Source organism: Podarcis erhardii (assembly GCF_964252035.2).
Source record: "Podarcis erhardii genome assembly, chromosome: 2".
Lineage (NCBI taxonomy): Eukaryota > Metazoa > Chordata > Lepidosauria > Squamata > Lacertidae > Podarcis > Podarcis erhardii.
In genome coordinates this window covers 66,455,240-66,474,433 of record NC_138498.1, presented here as the reverse complement: position 1 = coordinate 66,474,433, position 19,194 = coordinate 66,455,240, and the positions used below count along the sequence as shown (strand labels likewise).

The following is a 19,194-nucleotide window of genomic DNA, read 5'->3' as shown; positions in this document are numbered from 1 at the left end:
CACCACGTTAGCTAATAGGGCCTCCCGCTGTTGCTGTGCCGCCGCTGCCGCACGATTTCTGTTCTCATCCTGAAGCAAAGTTCTTAACCCAAGGTACTATTTCTGAGTTAGCAGAGTCTGTAACCTGAAGCGTATATAACCTGAGGTACCACTGTATCCACGTATTGCAAATAACTCCGGAAGGGGAGGGTGCTGAATGAATTAATATGGTGTCTGTCAAGGGCATTTGAGGGTTAACTGTTCAATAATTCACCTTGACTCACTTTCCAGCTTTATTGTCTCATTATCATCGTCTCTGGACCTTCCATGATTTGCTCTGGTCTTTGCCTTCTTCAGCCTTCAGTTGTTAACAGCTCAGCTATCAGTGCAAACAGCTATCTGACTTTTGTGTTACCTGTGGTTTTGGAGATTGTTTTCTGTCTTCTAAGAATTAGTTTCCTTGATAATGTCAATTTTATAGAAGCGAAAAGTGATTGAAAGTCCTGTAATCTTTTAAGTTTTCAGCCGGGAAATAATCAGACCCAGCCTGGCCTTTTTTTTCTTTTCTTTCTTGTATTTTGTGGAGACAGGGAAATGATTTTGGTCTGCAAGTTCTTAAAATTCCATATAGGGCCACTTAGTCATCTTTGGAGCAGATATCTGCTCATCAGCACTGCTCCCCTTTTGTAAACGGCATGCTTCTGGAGAAATGTTTTGTTAATTCATCCCCAAAACCTTTAACTCCCCCCCCCCCCCAATCTCTCTCTTTAGGTGAAGTGCTGGGACCTGGCAACTTTAAATTGCTGCTGGACGTTGCCTTCTCTTGGGGGTTTTGTGTACTGTTTGGCCGTTTCCCCCGTGGATACAGGCTGCCTTGCTGTAGGAGTTGGGGATGGCATGCTTCGGGTGTGGAACACCACGTCTATCAACAATCACTATGATGTGAAAACCTTTTGGCAGGGCATTAAATCCAAGGTCACAGCTGTAAGTGTGTGCTTTGATGCTTCTCTGTTTTTTAAAAAAGTTCTTCTGATTCCGAGATTGATATTGGTAGCAACCTAAATGGGGTACGACTAATGCTTGCTGTACCAGGAATGTATGGAAGCACCTAGAGTAGCAGAGTCCAATACCTGGCAGATTTGTAATAGTAAAAATAAATACATTTTCTAAAATGGCAAATCTGATTTAAAATGATTGGTTTTCCAATTAAAATTTTCGCCTTTTGATAACCTGACGAATGTGGAAAGCAGCACCTTGTATGGATAGAAATGAATCCCAGACATCCACAAAATGTTGAAAGCCTTGTGGCTCTTTCTGTTTGCAGTTGGCCTGGCACCCAAAGAAAGAAGGCTGTTTAGCTTTTGGAACAGATGATGGGAAAGTCGGCATCTATGACACCTACTCCAACAAGTAAGAAATGACTTGGCTTTTGTTGGTCTGTGTGAGTCGGCAGATTATAACCAAACTAAAAAAAAAATGAAGAAATGTTATAAGGGGGGGGGGAGTATTTTTTAAGGAGATTATAGAAGGTGGATAGGATAGAAGTCTACAAAATTCACATTCTAATGCAAGAAAAGGAACTGTGTGCTCCTGAAATGTCATGTCGAAAATATTTACAGATATTCCAGTAAACATAATTTTCTGAATAAAGCTTTGAATTTGTTTTGAATATAAAATGTAAACCTTTTTTGTTAAGCTGATTTACTTCATTTAAAGTCATTCATAAGGTAAAAATCTGAGCAAAACTGACATTGGAAAGCTCACAGTGATTTACTATTCTCTGAATTGAGACTCGGCATAAAAAATTGCATATGCAAAACAGAGCACCAACAGTCTCCTAAAATTTGCCGTGGAGGAATGCAAAAGTATCTTGAAAAGTTCTGCCGTTCTAACTTTTGCTTCCTAACTTGCTTAGCCATTTTCACACTTTGATTTCTGTTTGCAATCTTTTTCGATTATGCTTTGCATTTTACACTAGATAATGCATGCTCGGTGAGCTTTCTGTTAAATATGACATCCAAATTCTCCTTTAGGCCCCCACAGATCTCCAGCACCTTCCACAAGAAAACGGTGTACACGTTAGCCTGGGGACCTCCTGTCCTTCCGTTGTCCTTTGGTGAGTCTGGGGAATCCATCTAGGATCGCTGAAATAGCCTTTAAGAAGCTAACTAGCAGACAGTGGGGTGTCTATAGTCTCCAGTGTTAAGAATCAAAGCATAGTACAATACTTGTTTCCTCCTGCTCTGGAGGGTAGGACTTGAGGCAATGGATTCAAATTACAAGAAAGGAAATTACGACTAAGCATTCGGGGGGGGGGGACTTTTTGACACGAAGAACTGTTAGACAGTGGAACAGACTCCCACGAGAGGCAGCGGACTCTCCTTCCTTGGAGGTGTTTAAGCAAAGGTTGGATGGCCATGTGCCGTGGATGCTTTAGCTGAGATTCCTGCATGGTGGGGTTGGACTAGATGACCCTTGAGTCCCTTGTTTTATTACTTCTGATACATTCTATGTACTGTATGCCTGTCCCTGCATTCTCCAACATTACTGTGTACAAAGAAAAACAATTGATGTTTAAGGGTGGGGCAGTAGTGCATCTGGCTTAATTCTTCAGTGATTTTGTTGTCATGGGGAGAAGAGCCCTGTTGCATTAATGTAAATCATTGCATGGGGTTTTGCTAGCAGGATTGAGTTAGTTGAATCCCGTCCAATATGTTTTGCTAAGCTGGTTAGCATACTTCTTTCTGCCAGTTGTATTCAAGGTGTCTGCTTTTAAAAAGACTAACGGGTTTAATTTCTTTGTTTCTCTCTTGCAGGAGGGGATGGTGACAGACCTTCAGCAACTTTGTATAGTTGTGCAGGAGAGGGGATTGTCTTTCAGCACAATCCTTGGAAACTTGGTGATGAAGCCCATGACATCAACAAACTAATCAGAGAAACTAATTCAGTCAAAGTGAGTAAGAATTTACGGGCCATAGGTGAAATTCACCTGTTAAGTCTTCTCCATCTGTTCTGTGTTGTGCTCGTGGCAGTGCAGCCTTTGATACTGATGGGCTGAGTTACCGGTAGGTGTGCTGCTGCTCAGGGAACCGAACAATTTGCAGTACAGTTTCTGAAGGAAAAGAGAGTTGTCAGTTCAGCTGGAATTAAAACTGTGGGCCAGGAAGAGCCTCCAGGGGGTTGGGAAGCTGAGGGAGTCCAGAGGCAAAGAGGCTGAAGGAAGGACAAGGGAATGGCAGGGCCTCTGAAGACCCAGTACGCTCAAGTTCAGGAGGTGGAACAATGTGATCTGAAAAGCAAAGACCTAAGAAAAGGATTGGGGTTTGAAACATGGAACTGAAGAAAAGTGAAACCATGATTAAATTAGAACAGCAGGGAAATAGCGTAGGCATGAGGGGGAATGGGAATTGTGTACTATTGGAGGAAGGCAGTGGGAAGGAAAGGGAGTAAAAGGATCAAAGGACTGCTAGGAATCTGGAATGGGAGTTTGATGGAGGAGAGAGTGTGCACACAGTGTCATCGCCATGAGTGTGTATGGGGCTCTGAGGAAAGAGAACCATCTTTTCCTTCCTTGTTGAGCAATGAAGAATGAAATCAAAGAAGAGGTGCTGGGAGGGAGGCAGCCACAATTGAAGTCAAAACTGTCTAGGTTAATTGTAGGGACACCTTCTGGAAGACATCTTTTTGGTCTTCTGTACTACTTTTTTTTTTGTCAGGGTTTATTCTAAATTTTAAGCTATGGAATTTATTCCCACAAGAGCTAGTGATGACCATGAACTTGGATGACTTTAAAAGAGAATTAAACAAATTCATGGCTATTGATGGCTGCTGCCCTTGATGACTATGTATGTCTCTGAGGCAGTATGTCTCTGAATACCAGTAGCTGGGAAACTGCTGGAGACGAGAGCCCTGTTAAGCTCAGGTCCTGTTTGCAGGCTTCCCATAGGCATCTGGTTGGCCACTGTGAGAAGAAGATGCTGGACTAAATGGGCAACTGGACTGATCCAGCAGGCTCTTTTTGTGTTGTTTTTCTCTTTCCTTTCCAGCTTTCAGCTATTCAATTTATTATTAGTTTATTTGTATTTTATATAGCATTGGATGGATCAGTTGTTTTGTTGTAAGCCGCTTTGAGCATGGTTTTTGTGCGTGTGGAAAACCAGCATACAAATAAGATGTATGACTGATAAACAAAACTTTGAGGTGTTGTTTTTCACTATATATAGGGTTTTTTTTAAAAAAAATGTTTTTGCCATTTATTTGATACATTGCGGACCATTTGGGGCACAATCTGGTGGAAGAAAGCTACATACAAATAGACAGATGAGTGAATGAGAGGAGAATGCCATCAGCTGGCACTACAGTGCTATGACTTAGTAACCCTGAGAGGATTACTGCAAGAGCAAAGTAAGAGGCTGCTGGCGAAGGGGCTGAATTTCACACTTCCAGTTCTTAAGCTGCAGGCTGCTACTCTGATTTCCATCCATCCCACAATTGCAAATCTGTTGTAGATTTAGCACACTTGAAATTCCAAACCTTCAATTATGAACTTGAGCAGATGTTTTAAAGACCTCCCCAAACCTCAGCACATCTGTCCCTTGTTGGGGCTCTCTTTCTGCATGTTGGGGCATTGCATCGTCTCTTGTGGTGAGGCTGCCATTCATTGTTCTTACTCTTCTGTAACCTATTTGCACAGGAAAGCCTGGATGAACAATTGACATGCCTTTGGCTTCTGGGCCAGCCATGTGTTGGCTGGTGCTGGCCTGAAGCTTTTCATAGTCTATAAACACTCATAATTTAGTTTCAAAGCTATAGTGTGCGCCTCCTTCTTGGCGTGAGCAAATGTCCTTAACGCCATTCTGCCGAATTAAGGAAGTAAGGCAAGGAGATGAGAGGCCACAGAACAGGGGTAGAACAGAGAGGTTTTGAATTTTCTCCCCTTTTGGCTTGTCAGACAATGGCGTGTCTCCTGAATTTTCCTGTTTACTTTTGTCATAGCATTCTACATTCAGGGAGAAGTTGCAGTTGCTTTATAGTTTCCACACGTATGCAGCAAGATGTATGGCTTGGAACTCCTTAATTGCTCAGAGGGGTTGTTTGTGGTTCTAGTTCCCTTATGGGAAGAACAGTCCAGATCAGTTAAATCCAACTACAAATGGAAAAACATAATCAAATGGTTTCAGGAGATTGTAGGAAGGCAGTAGTTATATGGCCACAAATGGCTTTTCTGCTCTGGTGTATCTTGTGGCAGGCCATGTTGGCTGACTGAAATTGTTCACTTGTGAAAATTTGTGCAGGAATTTTATGGATTCCCATCTCCTCTCTGCCCCCTCTCTTAACCCAGGCAATTTTGGAAGAAACTGATTTTCTGGATCCATTTCAGTTGGGGTTTAGGCCTGATTTTGGTACAGAAACAGCTTTGGTCGCCCTGTCGAGAGAGATGAGGGAATCATGTCCCTGTTCTCCTCAACCTCTTAGCAGCTTTCGATACCATCGACCCATGGTATCCTTCTGGAGCAACTGTCCAAACTAGGAGTGGGTGGCACTGCTTTGTGGTGGTTCCATTCCTACTTGGATGGCCATTCCCAGAGGGTGTTGCTTGGGGAACGCTTTTCAGCCCCATGGAACCTCCAATGTGGGGTTCTGCAGGGCTCAATCCTATCCCCTACATTGTTTAACATCTACATGAAACCGCTGGGTGGGGTTATCTGGAGGTTTAGAGTACGTTGTCAGCAGTATGCTGATGACACTTGGCTCTATTTCTCCTTTACATCTGCAGGTGAGGCAGTGGAAGTGCTGGACCTAGTGTCTTGTCTCAGTAATGGACTGGATGAGACCCAACAAACTGACACTCAATCCAGATCAAGCTGAGGCACTGTTAGTGGGTGGTTCTCTAGACCAGATAGGTGGGAGATCACCTGCTCTTGTTGGGGTTACATTTCCTCTGAAGGAGCAGGTTCGTAGTTTGGGGGTCCTCCTGGATTCTTTGCTGTCGCTCAAGGCTCAGGTGGTCTTAGTGGCCTGGAGTGCCTTCCATCAGCTTTGGTTGGTGGCCCAGCTGTTAGGACAGGGATAGCCTAACTACTGTTGCCTATGCTCTGGTAACTTCAAGGTTAGATTACTGCAGTGTTTTATAGTAGGACTGCCTCTGAAGACAGTTTGGAAACTTCAGCTAGTGCAGAATTCAGCACCAGGTTGCTCACCAGAGCCAGATGGTTTGAGCATATTACGCCGATCCTGGTCCGATTGCACTGGCTACCAGTTAGTTTCCAGGCCCAATTAAAAGTGCTGGCTTTGACCAATTAAGCCTTAAATGGCTCAGGGCCGCAGTACCTCATGGACCGCCTCTTTAGATATGAACTTACCTGGTCCCTGAGATCATCTTCTTCTGAGGCCACTTCTTTGTGTGCCTCCTCCTCGAGAGGTCAGGAGGGTGGCAACACAAGAACACAAGGCCTTCTCTGCAGTGGCTCCCCGTCTGTGGAATGCTGTCCCCAGGGAAGTTCACCTGGCACCTTCATTATCCACCTTTAGATGCCAGGCAAAAATGTTCCCTTTTAACCAGACCTTTGATTGATTTGATTGACATCCTATGCCCTTTCAAAATGTGGGGTATGGTTTTTGTTTGGGGGGTTATTGGGTTGTTTTCATTTTGATTGTGTATTTTGTGGTTTCATACATTGCTTTTATTGTTTGAACCGCCCTGAGACTTCTGCGTTTAGGGCGGTATATTCTAATAATCATCATCATCATCAGTTCTCATGTATTTTATTTTTTGCTGGTTATATAAAAAGAATGTCGGGACTATTGATGTGGCTCTCTACTTCTTTGTCTATTTTATTTTAGCACAAACTACCAGCACACACAGAGATCAGCTGGAAACCAGATGGCAGCATCTTGGCTATTGGTAATGAAGATGGGTATGTACTGACATTTAAGTTCATGCTAACTTTATATATGCAGTAGGCATTGTGGGTTTAAGGTCAGCACAGGGTGTACTTAACAACCTTCCAAATCTAGCTTAATTTTAAACATGACAAAAATAGAAGTGGCTTACTTGGACATACTAAGCTGTTTAATTTTTATTTATTTTTTTGCTAGCCTGAGGAGTTGCATATATTTTTTTGGGAAGGCAGGTGGCAAACATTTTTTTTGCCACATTATTCAACTTGTTAATTGATCATCTCTTCCTTTCTCCGCCTCCTTTATTTTTAATATTGCAGTTCTATTGAAATACTTCGGGCTCCTGACTTGAAACTCTTGTGCACCATCCAGCAGCACCACAAGCTCATCAATGCTATTCGCTGGCATCACGATCATGGGGCACAGCCAGAACTGAGTTACATGATAGCTTCTGGCTCAAACAATGCTGTCATTTATGTACACAATATCAAGAGTGTCATAGGTAACTCTTGCTCATGCTTTTAGAACCTGCCATCAGTCACTCTGTTCAGACAGCAAACTGGCAGTGCTGCTATTTCTCCTCTTCCTGGGCAATGTTGGTTCCTTCGTGGCTTCAAATACTAAAGGATTCTTCCTTCTCCGTTTGTTTGAGCAATGCTCTGTGTGTATGTGCATCATTGCACAGATCTGCTTTTATGGAAGTGTCAAGAGATAACAGCAGCTAAGTCTGGAAACCTCGTTTTTTTGTGTGGTACAGCAAAAACCTGTGTTCCTGTGAAACTATTTTCTCAGTGAAGTTTGGCATTCATGGGAGATTTCTGAAAAAACTGTAAACTATATGATAAAATTAGCCTTAATGTTAGCATGTTGTCTTGGGTTTGGGGGGGCACTGGAACTAATGGGGTAACGGAGAACTGAAATGATGACAGTAACACAGAACTAGCATGTTCAGGAGCTGATTGTGCAGTCAGAGATTTGACAGAAATTATGGTATGCCCAACCAAAATTGTGATCCTGGACTGGTAATACCTGCTCAGATGAAACCATTAATCTTGGTAGATTCAAATTTGCTGAGCAAATAGGATGCAAGGAGTATATTGTTATTGAGTCACCATTAGCTTTGACCAGGAATAGGCAAACTTGGCCCTCCAGATGTTTTGAGACTACAACTCCCATCATCCCTGACCTCTGGTCCTGTTAGCTAGGGATGCTGGAAGTTGTAGTCCCAAAACATCTGGAGGGCCGAGTTTGCCTATGCCTGGCTTTGACAGTACGCTTTGCTTCCCTTACGTTGTGATGGTTGCATCCCCCCCCCCCTGTATTGTTGTGTTAAATCCACTGAAGTCAGACTCTTCAGAAATTCAAGCATTAATATTGTTGCTGTCTTGAGAGAACTGTGCAAGAAATCCATCCTTGGGAACACATTACTTAACAGCACATTGGTGTGTATGGCATTAGCCATTGTGACAGAAGATTTCTAGAGTGTGGACATGGGCTACTGTTCCCTTGTGCTTGCGCTGCCGAGGGTCTCTGACCAAATAACATTGGCACCTTTAGAAGCAATTTTAATTCTCTGACATGCGTTTAGGAACATTTGTCCAGCTGCTTCCAACACCATGTATTTTGTCTTTAGAAAACTCTCCAGAGAGACCTGTGACAATAACTGAACCTTTCCGTACTTTGGCGGGGCACACAGCTAAGATTACTAGCTTGTCTTGGAGCCCACATCATGACGGGCGGCTCGTATCTGCTTGCTATGATGGCACTGCCCAGGTATGATTGTGAAAGGTTGTGATTTTTGTACAGTTCTTCCCTCTGCCGCCGCTAATTAAATAGATAAGGGATTTAGGGATGCCTATTTTGCTCTTCTTTTTAATCAGGGAGAGTTGTATCTTGAATAGTGGCTTCTTTTGCTACATTTTGTACAGAGTACGCAATATGTGTGCTTTTTTAGGTGTTAAGGAGGCACTTGTGTAAATAAATGGAGGCAGCTGCCATGAAAGGGTCCTGCTTTAGGATATTTTGTAGGTGAAATCAGCACTTTTATAGACGGGTGCATTCTTGTATTTTGCCTTTCTTGCAAAACTTAAGTAATAAGAAAAAACAACATAAGTTTCTTCCTTTGGTGTGTGTGTCTATAGAATTCAGGAAGTGTACATTGGGTGTGTGTACACACACAGAGAGAGGAAACTGATCTTGTACAAATATGCCATGAGCAAAAAATGGCAAATTAAGAAAAATGGGATGTGGGTGAAGAGAATGCCTATACAGATAGTAGGCATTCTTTGCACAGACTCTGTTGGAAGTGCTGCCTGCTGTACTCCAAAGTGGAGGGGTCTGGAGACTCAGATGCTCCTCCTTTGAGATGACCCAGTTGCATTAGCCTTCTTACTGAAAACAGGAAAAGTTTTGACTGCTTTTCTTAATGAGAGGTTATGCTTACAGGTTTGGAATGTTCTGAAGGAAGAGCCTTTGCACAACTACAGGGGACATCGGGGCCGGCTGCTTTGTGTGCAGTGGTCACCTGTGGAAGCGGACTCCATTTATACTGGAGCAGATGACTTCTGTGTTCATAAATGGGTAGCTACAAAGCAAGAGCACAGCCGCCCTCCCCAAGGTCAGTAGATTGCTGATGTGTTGACACCAGGGGGACTAGGAAGGGGGTGAGGGGAAGTAGATGCATTTGCTTCATTTAGTTCAGTGTTTCTCAAACGTAGCCCTAGGGAGTGTTCCTAAGTCAGCAGGAATTGAGGCCTCATGAAGTGTGATGAAGATGAGAGCTCACCTGGCAGCATAGACAGAGCTCCAAAGAATGATGGTGAGCACAACTCATCAGTGCAATTCGTCTGGTTCACCCTCCTTGGGTGAGGGTGTGTGGCTATTCTCCCAAGCGCATTTTGAACGCACACAGCTTTTATTTTCAGGACATTTCTGTTATTTTGTAGGTAAGAAGAACATTGAATTGGAGAAAAAGAGAAACACTCAGCTCAAACCAAAAGCCAAGAAGAAGAAGAAGCCCTTGGGAAAGGTGCCTTCAATACCGGATGTAAGTGACTGGGTGAATGGTGGTGAGAACGCGAAAGAGTCTTTCTTAGAGGAGAATGGCCTGTCAGACCAAGAGGGAGAAAAGGAGCAACAGGAGCAGGATACAGTTGAGAGGATTTCCATGGAAGGTATCTACTTCGTTTGTATGTTTTCTTACACCATCTGTCCAAAGATTCCCCAGATCTTGTTTAAAGAGCAGAAGGTCCCTCTCTGGTCTGCAAATGGAACTGTGGATATAATCATTTTCATACTAGTTCAAAGAGCGGAGATTAACTTTTAAGTGGTTATGAGAATGGCTGTCATCTTTATTCATTTTATTTGAAATTTGAATACCGAAAACAAAGTAGGATGAACCCTTGACATCTGGCACAAGTAAGATCTCTGGGCTCTTAGTTTATGTAGCTCTGAAATCAGACTGTGTTATCTTTGAGGTAAACTAAACTGAACTGGAAGTTGGCCTACACTTCTCAGCTCTTACACTTTACCTGTTTTTCTTTTTTTAAAAAATGATTTTTATTAACAAACCAATCAAATCACATTAGTTCCAAATTACAAAACCAAATTTTAAATTTTTGTTGGGGGTACCCATGCTTCGAGCTCAGAAAGGGTCCAATCATCTCTTATTTTCTGCTGCTTTGATGTTCACAGTTCTGTCCATTCATCTCTTTGTTATTTTCCTTTACAAATCATCTTTCAATTTTCTTGTTGTTATCGTATTTTTTTCCTTTCTTTATAACCTCTGAAAGTCTCCACAAGCAAGTTGAAATGAACATTGTTATAGTCCTGTGTGGATTTTCACATTAATCCAAAAGTCATATTCAGACGGCAGACGCCATTTCGACATTTCCATAAAATACAGTCTCAGCATCTGCTCATTAGCTTTCTCAGACCTGTTGTTCTGACATCAATCTTTTCAGGGGGTTCTGCCAGATCAAACGCAGAGTCAAATATGATAACAAAACCGTGGCTTCCTCCCCCTCTTGACCGTCAATCCTGCAACAGAGCCTGTCTTGTCATGGCAGTTCTCTTTTAGAACTGTGTCATCCCAAAAGCCTTCCATTTCCTTTCCAGATCTTCCACAAAGCAAAGCCTTTGGTTAATAATTCATTTCCACACCGGTCATTATTCAATCTCACTTGTTATCGGTAATTGCAACGGTTCTTCTTAGGGGGGGTTGTTAGGCAATCACATAGAGAAAAAAAGAAAAGTTCCCCCCCCTTTCCGCCACGTTCCAACATACCGACATCTTTGATGTAGTCTTCTTTGATATATTTTCCTGTTCAGTCCAACCCGTCGCTCAGCTTCACAGAGGTCAGTTCAGTTAGCAATCAATACTCCCTTTCTTCACTCGAAACATGTGCATTTGCTCTTCCTAATTGTTTATCTTGAGCTCCTGCAACCAGGTCATGATCAGAAGTAGCGTCCGGGAGAGCAAAAAAAACTCACACAAGGGCTTTCCATCTAGTGCCCTTACCCCTTCCTTCTTTCGAACTCGGGGGTGATTTATAGACAACCACAGGATGAGGCAGGGTTTTCCCAATCCCCCTAGGAAAACCTGGGAGGCTACCGTATTTTTCCCTCTATAACACGCAGATTTTTTCTCCTAAAAAGTAAGGGGAAATGTCTGTGCGTGTTATTGAGCGAATGTGTTGTCCCTGGACTGGCGTGAGTGAAGGCAAAAATCAGGCAAATATCAATTCGTCTGGAGAAGGGAAGCCTTGAAAAGAGGAAGCTGCTGCTTTCCTGCATTCTGCCTCAGGGTCTTACTGCCCACCTACTTCTGTTTCGTTACTGTGTTTGCTCAAACGGAACAAAGAGCAGAGAAAACCCCTCCCCTCCAGGCAAGCAGAGGGGAAAGCAGAGCGTCCTTCCTTCTAATTCCTCTCCGTGCTCCGGTGCTGCTGCTGCTGCGTCTAGGGACTCGCAGGCAACATGCGGGGGGGGGGGAGAGAGAGAGAGAGAGAGCTGGCTGGCTGGCTGGCTGGGTGAACTTTTGCCTTCCTTTCCTTCCTCCGGTAAAACCCCTCTCCTGCATTCTTAGCCAGCTGCTTCTCCGCACACCCCTCTCGGTGCTCCTTGTCCCTTCTGTGTTTTTCCTTCCCTCCCCACTTAAAACGTGGTTACAAAGCACGGATCCACATGGATCCTCAGGATCTTTGCATTGGGTCACCCCAAATTCACCATCAGATCACATAGCATGTCCATGGCTACAGCCTGCACCAAAAAAATCACGCACCCACTGTTGCCTGGGGCTGCAACGGTGCAAAAACGTGGTTACAAAGCACAGATCCACATGGATTCTCAGGATTTTTGCATTGGGCTACCCCAAACTCACCGTCCGATCACATGTCTGTGGCCACAGCATGAAGCACAAAAATGATACATCCACTGTTTCATTCTGAATTATTTTTTCTTGTTTTCCTCCTCTAAAAACTATGTGCGTGTTATGGTCAGGTGCGTGTTATCGAGCGAAAAATACGGTAATTACTCCCATATTAGCCTCTTAATTACCTCATGTGAGCCGGAGAGATGGTATTGTCGGTCATCTTCCAATGCGCCCCTAGCGGCCCCCTACACTTTACCTGTTTTTCAACCAGGGTTGAAAGCCAGAGGCCATTAAATATTTCATAGGAAATAAGAAGCATGTGAACATCAGTTCTATTTTGCCCAGCTTTTATTTATTTTTTCAAGTTTCTGTTTCCATAGCATGTATAAAGTTGGCCATTTTTATGCTAGACATTATGCAAATGTAGCTTTGTTCACTGTAGTTCATAAGGATTCTCCAGTGTGTTCACCGCTTGCCTGTGTGACCGATATTCCAAAACCACCTGTGATCCACAAGACCCCGCTTGTGAGGAAGGATCAGTTTAAACCAGGTAGGTATGCATCCGATAGGAGAAATCTAGGGAGGCTACATAGGATGGGGACATGTTAAGCCTTCTTTGCTTTAAAAAGGAAATACATTTGCTTGTATTACTAATTGTGGTTTAGCGCACCTGACCGTCAGCCATGCTGCTTGGGGCTTATAGGAGTCCAAAATACCTGGCGAGCACTAGGTTGGGGAGGGCTACTTTAGCTCTTAAATAATGATACAAGCCTGTGGCTAGAGATTCCCACTTGTAGCCTAGAACGATATGGCAACTCTCTTCTCAGGATCAGATTCTTCTATGAAGAGGAAAAAGCCTCGCTCCATCCTACCTCTCAGCACATCTATGGACCATAGGTCAAAAGAAGACCTGCACCAGGACTGTATGAGACTAGCAGCTTTCTTGCACTCCAAAGGTATGGGCAGCAAATTCAGTAATGATGGCTACACTTGACTGTGCTCAGCTGAAATGTGTGTACTGTTAAATAACATGGGTTGAAAATATGCAAAGTAGGCCAGGGTGTCTTTAATAGATGAATACATATGAAACAGTAAATTGCGATTCCAGAGATTAAGCAGAAAATCTACTTGCGAACAAAAGGACATCAAACTGAACATAAGAAGAATGTGTGTATGGGAGAGCCTCAATCTGAGTGGTCATCTGGAATCTGTTCTTGGGCGGGGGGTGGGAGTTCTTAAAGTAATTATGGTTTTAGGCCGGGCCGCAAACTTCACTAAGTTCTTTGTATATTAATAGTGCTTTATAAGTAATCGAGAACTGTAAAACTACTCAAAATATTTTACCCTGTCATGAGGAACATAAACGTATATGTGAAACAGAAGGTGATTTTGTTTTCTTTCTTATAGCTCAGAATGAAGATATATCCTCTTGTTCAAAGGATCCTATCCATTTGGGGCTATTCACAGACAGACCTGCCCTGTACAGAATGATAGAAGCAGAAGGTTAGTCCTTGAATCCTAACTCAGGTTTTCCCACCTTCTTTTTTTTGGGGGGGGGGGTTGATATTTGTGTGGCTGTTTAGTACCTAGTGAATCCATCAAGCTTTAACCTTGAAATAAGTGGCTCCTCTACATTCTCTTGTACGCTTGTATGACAAATTGCCTAATATTCATTCCAACTACAGAAAATAAGGATGGTGTGGGTAGGGTGGGTGTTTAAGGGGCTGAGGTGGCAGCATGGTCTCAAAATTTCACCATTAAACTGAAGAGCTCATAGTAGAAAGCTGGTATAGACATTGTGTTCCAGTGGTGACTTGAATATTTTATCGTTGTTTTGCTTTACGCATTTTTCCGTTCTCCTTCTGTGGTGCTAACCAGGGAACATGTTTTGTTTCCCACAGGAAAAAGCCACTTGGAGAATGGACACCCGGAATTATTTCAGCAGCTCATGCTGTGGAAAGGAGATCTGAAAAGTGCTCTTCAGTCCGCTGCAGAAAGGGGAGAGCTGACAGACCAGCTGGTGGCCATTTCGCCAATGGGTATGTTTTGATATCCCTCACCCCGAAAGAAGCACCTGCTACTTTGCTACCAAGCAGGCTTAATCCAGACACAGCAAAACCAGGCTACTCTGAGGGCTTAGTGGCTGGACTCCGGAGAACAGAATAATTCTAAAGTGGTTTCCTCCCCCACAGTTAAGAATCCTGCGTTATCTTTACACTACAAGACAAGAATGTTTTTCCGTTCTTGTAGGAAGTCCTTTCTTGTATGTGTTCACTTCATTGTTGTATTATAATTTTGCTGTCACTGTTTCAGCTGGCTATCAGACCTGGGCATGGACTGTAGAAGCCTTCGCAAAGCAGCTCTCTTTTCAAGAGCAGTACGTTAAAGCCGCATCCCATCTCCTCTCCATTCATAAAGTGTATGAGGCTGTGGAGCTGCTGAAATCACACAACCTTTTCAGGTTACTATACTCCTGTTGTTTTGATGGGTTACAATGTAGAACCCCCCCCCCCCCCGGCACTTAAAAACTAAAATACATTAAATCCTAGTTATTAAAAGTCCTGGGAATAGTGAACACTCAGATCCATTCCTTCAGTTGCATTTCTGGATATGTAACGAAGGAAAATGTATTGCCAGATAATTCCATAGCTGGCAGCCTTTTAAGTGGCAGTGGGCAAAGATGGATATCAAGTTTAGTGCAAGGGTGTAATAAACGGTTGTGTTAGAGCTGCGTAAGGAGCTGATGTAGTTACTTTTCTCATTTTAAATACCACTGTATTCTATCCCACCTGGTAAAGAACCTGGCCCAATTCACACATGTGTTCAAGCCCCAAAAGATCAAGTGAGTACTCGCTTGTACATGAACCATTCAAGATGAATGGTCATAGATAGGTCATATATGCCTGTTACTACGCAGATAAAATCCTTCCAGTGACAGTAATTCACACATACATGAAAGACTTGCCAACTTTTGAGCAATCGTGTGATTTCTCTACTGCTGTGCATGTGTATGTGAGCCTGTAAAGTTCACAGATAATGCAACAGTACTACAAGTCATTCAAGTTAGACTGTTGCTGGTTTACTGAATGCCTTGGCATCTGAATGAAGTAGAATCAATTCATGATCATTGTTAGGATCAACTTCCTTTTGAAGTAAACGGAAGCGTGCTCGTTTTTCCTGTGCATTAGTGTGGTGTATCTAAATGGTTTTCTCATTTCCTCCAGGGAAGCCACTGCAGTTGCCAAGGCTAGGTTGCGTCCTGAAGATCCCGTTCTGAAGGATTTGTACACCAGCTGGGCAGCAGTGCTGGAGAAGGACGGCCATTATTCCATGGCAGCCAAATGGTATTGGTGCAAGCAACACTTTTCTTACTTTAAATGAGAGCTGTTTTGAACCTAAGAGCCAGGATCTCCTAAATAATTTGGTTGTTTTGGAGAGCCTTCCAACATGAGATGTTGGAGGGCACAATCATTTAATTGGTGCAGAGTACTGTAGAACTGTGATCCACAGATTTTGGAATGTGACAGCCAGCTCAATGCTGTTCACTTCAACCTGATCTTTGCCATCCTCAGTGTGATGTGCAGTAATGGCCATGGTGAATATTGAACCGCTTCCCTTCAGCTGCTTCTTAGGCAGGGGTGAGGAACCTGCAGGTTGCCTGACGTACTGGGCCCACAAGGTCATTTTTCCAAAATTCCAGCCACCTGCACCTGACATCATATGCAAGGTAGAAATGCCAGCTGCAGACAGCAGGATGGATCTGATGCATAAGGAGTTGAATCCTGCTCCGTTCCCTCTAGGAATGTGTGGATTGCCCCAAAGTTTCAGCAAAGAGCACTAAAACACATACCTCTATTCTGATTGCTTCTTTTGTGCAGGGACATCAGTCCTGTTCAGTTGGGTCATGCAAGCCAGTTCCCACCAGGAAATGCTGCATAAAACAGGAATGAATTCCCCATGTATCAGTGATGGGCTTGAGGAGTATCTCCCCCCACCCTGGGTGGGCCAACTTTTGATAGGTGTGTAGTCCTGCTCACCTGTCAATAGTTGGCCCATCAAGGTCAAGGGAGATAAAGATTTCCCCTTTATGCCATAAACGAACCTGGGTCTTAGCAGGATGTTGCACTGGTGGTGCCAGACATTGTTTGTTTGTTCAACCAGCTTGATTCACATATGTATCTTAAATCTAATTTTGACCATCAGAATTGGACAAGCGTAAGCAATCATTTTAGTGATCTCATTTTGAGTCACCCAGTACTCCCTGAACCAGCCTTGATATAAAATCAGGTACTTCAAGAAAGTGAAAATGATTTTTTTTCATTTGTGAATTGCTTCCCATATGTTTTAAAAATAAAAACAATTTCAGATTTGGTACAGATGTAGACTGGGATAAGAATCTCCAGTTATAAACCTTTCTGGAAGAGGAAGGTCTTCATCAAGTGCTGTAAAGATAATAAGAGAGGGCACCTGCTGGGTGTTGCAGAGGGTGGGTGCTGCCACATTGGGTCCAGTTCACTGCCGCGTACAGAGATTGGTTGGGTGTCTAAAGGGAGAGACATTCATTTAGGCATTCTAAAGCTGCTGTAGCACTTTGCAACCAGAACCAGCATGCTGAACTTAGCTTGGTAGCAAGTCCAATTCTTTCAGCAGTGTTTTAACATGGTATTGATATTCTACTCCAGTCAGCAGTTGAACCACAGCGCTTTTGCACTTGTTGTTTAGTCATGTCCGACTCTTCGTGACCCCATGAACCAAAGCATGCCAGGCCCTCCTGTCTTCCACTGCCTCCCGCAGTGTGGTCAAACTCATGTTTGTAGCTTTGAGAACACTGTCCAACCATCTCATCGTCTGTCGTCCCCTTCTCCTTTTGCCCTCAATCTTTCCCAACATCAGGGTCTTTTCCAAGGACTCTTCTCTTCTCATGAGGTGGCCAAAGTACTGGAGCCTCAGCTTCACGATCTGTTCTTCCAGTGAGCTCTCAGGGCTGATTTCCTTAAGAATGGAGAGGTTTGATCTTCTTGCAGTCCATGGGACTCTCAAGAGTCTCCTCCAGCACCATAATTCGAAAACATCAATTATTTGCACTAGATTAGACTTAACTTTTGACTTGGGTGGTTAAATTGTCTTGAAACAAAGTGTCTGCTGGTGAAATAAGAGTTTCTTTTGTTGATGGTTCCCTTTCAGTTACCTGGGAGCTGCCTCTCCCTATGATGCAGCCAAAGTGCTGGCTAAAAAGGCCGATACCACCTCCCTTAAAGCTGCTGCTGAGCTGGCTCTGATAGCTGGAGAGAAAGATCTGTCAACGATGTTCTCCTTCAAATGCGCCCAAGAACTTCTGTCTTCCAAGAATTGGGTTGGGGCACAGGATGTCCTCCAGCAGCATGAGAGTTTGTTGGTCAGTGTGTGTTACTCCTTTTACTGTTGCAGCATGGATGACTCTGGAGTTGTATCACCTGTTCAGTCCTGTGCATTTTTGTTCAGAGGGAGATACTGGTTAGCTTTGCAAGCCCAAATGATCATTCCTACTCAGGGTAAATGTGAAAAAGTGATTTCTTTTTCTAAAAATCTGAATTTTAAAAGTGCTCTTTTTAATGTATATTGTGTCATTTAAAATAATTGGTTTAAATAGTATATCTCTTTGTAATTCAAATAACTTATTAAAGTCTACCATCTTAATTGCTTGAAAACAGAATCCATGACTACAAATAGAGTTAAAGCCTGCTTTTTCATGGAAAAGTTATCAATAACACAACTTATGAGATGAAGTATCTCAAATGTGACAAGTTATACAATACAGTCAACCATTCAGCATGGTAATCTACTTCTTGTTTCAAGTAGAAACACTGTTTTCACAGCTATTAGCACTTGCCTCTGAAGTGTTTATTAGTTTTAGACACTTCATGCAGGTCTGCTTAGTTGTTGTACGTGTATATATACAACTAGAGCCAAACAGAAATCCTTAAGCTACAGTCCAAATACATACTTACTAAGAAGTACTCTTCATTCAATACAGTGGTCTTATTTTTTCCTTATTATTGTAAAATCAGAATTTCAGTTCCTGCCATAGGAAAATTCTGCTAATAGGAAATACCTTCATTATTTAAGCTTCCGATAAAATATTCCTAACTCTCCCAAGAGACATTTGTATTTGTGATGTGACATCTACCTTTCAGCCATATAACCCCATTGAATACATTGCATCAAGTTTTACGAGAAACTTTCTGGATTGCTTTTCCTTTTCTGTTTAAATGAATCGGTCCCTGGGTGCCTTGTTCCTCCTGACTATGGTTTTAATCTACAGGGACAAAGGCTGGTGTTCAGCGTCAACGAATTGCTACAAAAGTGCCTTGCTGAAAAGAATCTGGTGGAAAACCGAAGCCCATCCCTACCTTGCTACCACAGCTGGACAGTGAAGCAAGGCTGCTCTTTCACAGAAATGGTGGCCGATGTGTGGCAGAGCATATTTGGTGTCGATACTGCTGAGCAGTCCAAGAACCTGCTTGAACAGCTGAGAACTATTGAGTATCCTCCCGCTACTAGCCATAGTCATCCCAGGCAGGTAATTTGCATGTGGGCTCTGCCTGTATGATCTCTCTGAATTGGAGAGAAGGGTGAGGAAAGGTAATCTCACTGCCATGAGTACAGTGCAGGATTAATCATAGTTCTTAGCCGTGCTTTTCCAAAATGGGTCAAGAAGTTAGTGCTGTAAATCCCCATTTCAATCAATCCATTTTGTTCCTTCTGTATTTAGGAAAAGTACTGGTAGGGCGACTTTATGCTTCATGATATATGCATTGTGTGCTTTGAGAGAGAGCTTGCATCAGTTTTCTTGACTTGCGTGTTTTCCATCATTTGGCGTTGTTTGCTAGACTTGAAGGAGTGAGCCAAGTGAAGAGACTCTCATCTCCCAAGGACTAGATGTCCCACTGGACATTCAGTATCCT

General features: G+C 43.1%; 1 protein-coding gene across 2 annotated transcripts in view; it reads left to right on the top strand.

The window, feature by feature from the left end:
• The window catches only part of GEMIN5 (gem nuclear organelle associated protein 5), a 28,304-nt gene that overhangs the window by 4,975 nt on the left and 4,135 nt on the right, over positions 1-19,194 (top strand). For both annotated transcript variants that reach the window (XM_081851500.1, XM_081851499.1), the window contains exons 8-24: positions 751-963; positions 1,304-1,389; positions 2,013-2,095; positions 2,796-2,932; positions 6,823-6,896; positions 7,200-7,381; positions 8,513-8,652; positions 9,325-9,496; positions 9,825-10,052; positions 12,693-12,800; positions 13,078-13,206; positions 13,658-13,753; positions 14,152-14,289; positions 14,564-14,711; positions 15,475-15,594; positions 17,435-17,645; positions 18,552-18,809. In XM_081851500.1, coding sequence (XP_081707626.1) covers positions 751-963; positions 1,304-1,389; positions 2,013-2,095; positions 2,796-2,932; positions 6,823-6,896; positions 7,200-7,381; positions 8,513-8,652; positions 9,325-9,496; positions 9,825-10,052; positions 12,693-12,800; positions 13,078-13,206; positions 13,658-13,753; positions 14,152-14,289; positions 14,564-14,711; positions 15,475-15,594; positions 17,435-17,645; positions 18,552-18,809 — 2,523 coding nt within the window. The remainder of the gene's footprint in view (positions 1-750; positions 964-1,303; positions 1,390-2,012; positions 2,096-2,795; positions 2,933-6,822; positions 6,897-7,199; positions 7,382-8,512; positions 8,653-9,324; positions 9,497-9,824; positions 10,053-12,692; positions 12,801-13,077; positions 13,207-13,657; positions 13,754-14,151; positions 14,290-14,563; positions 14,712-15,474; positions 15,595-17,434; positions 17,646-18,551; positions 18,810-19,194) is intronic.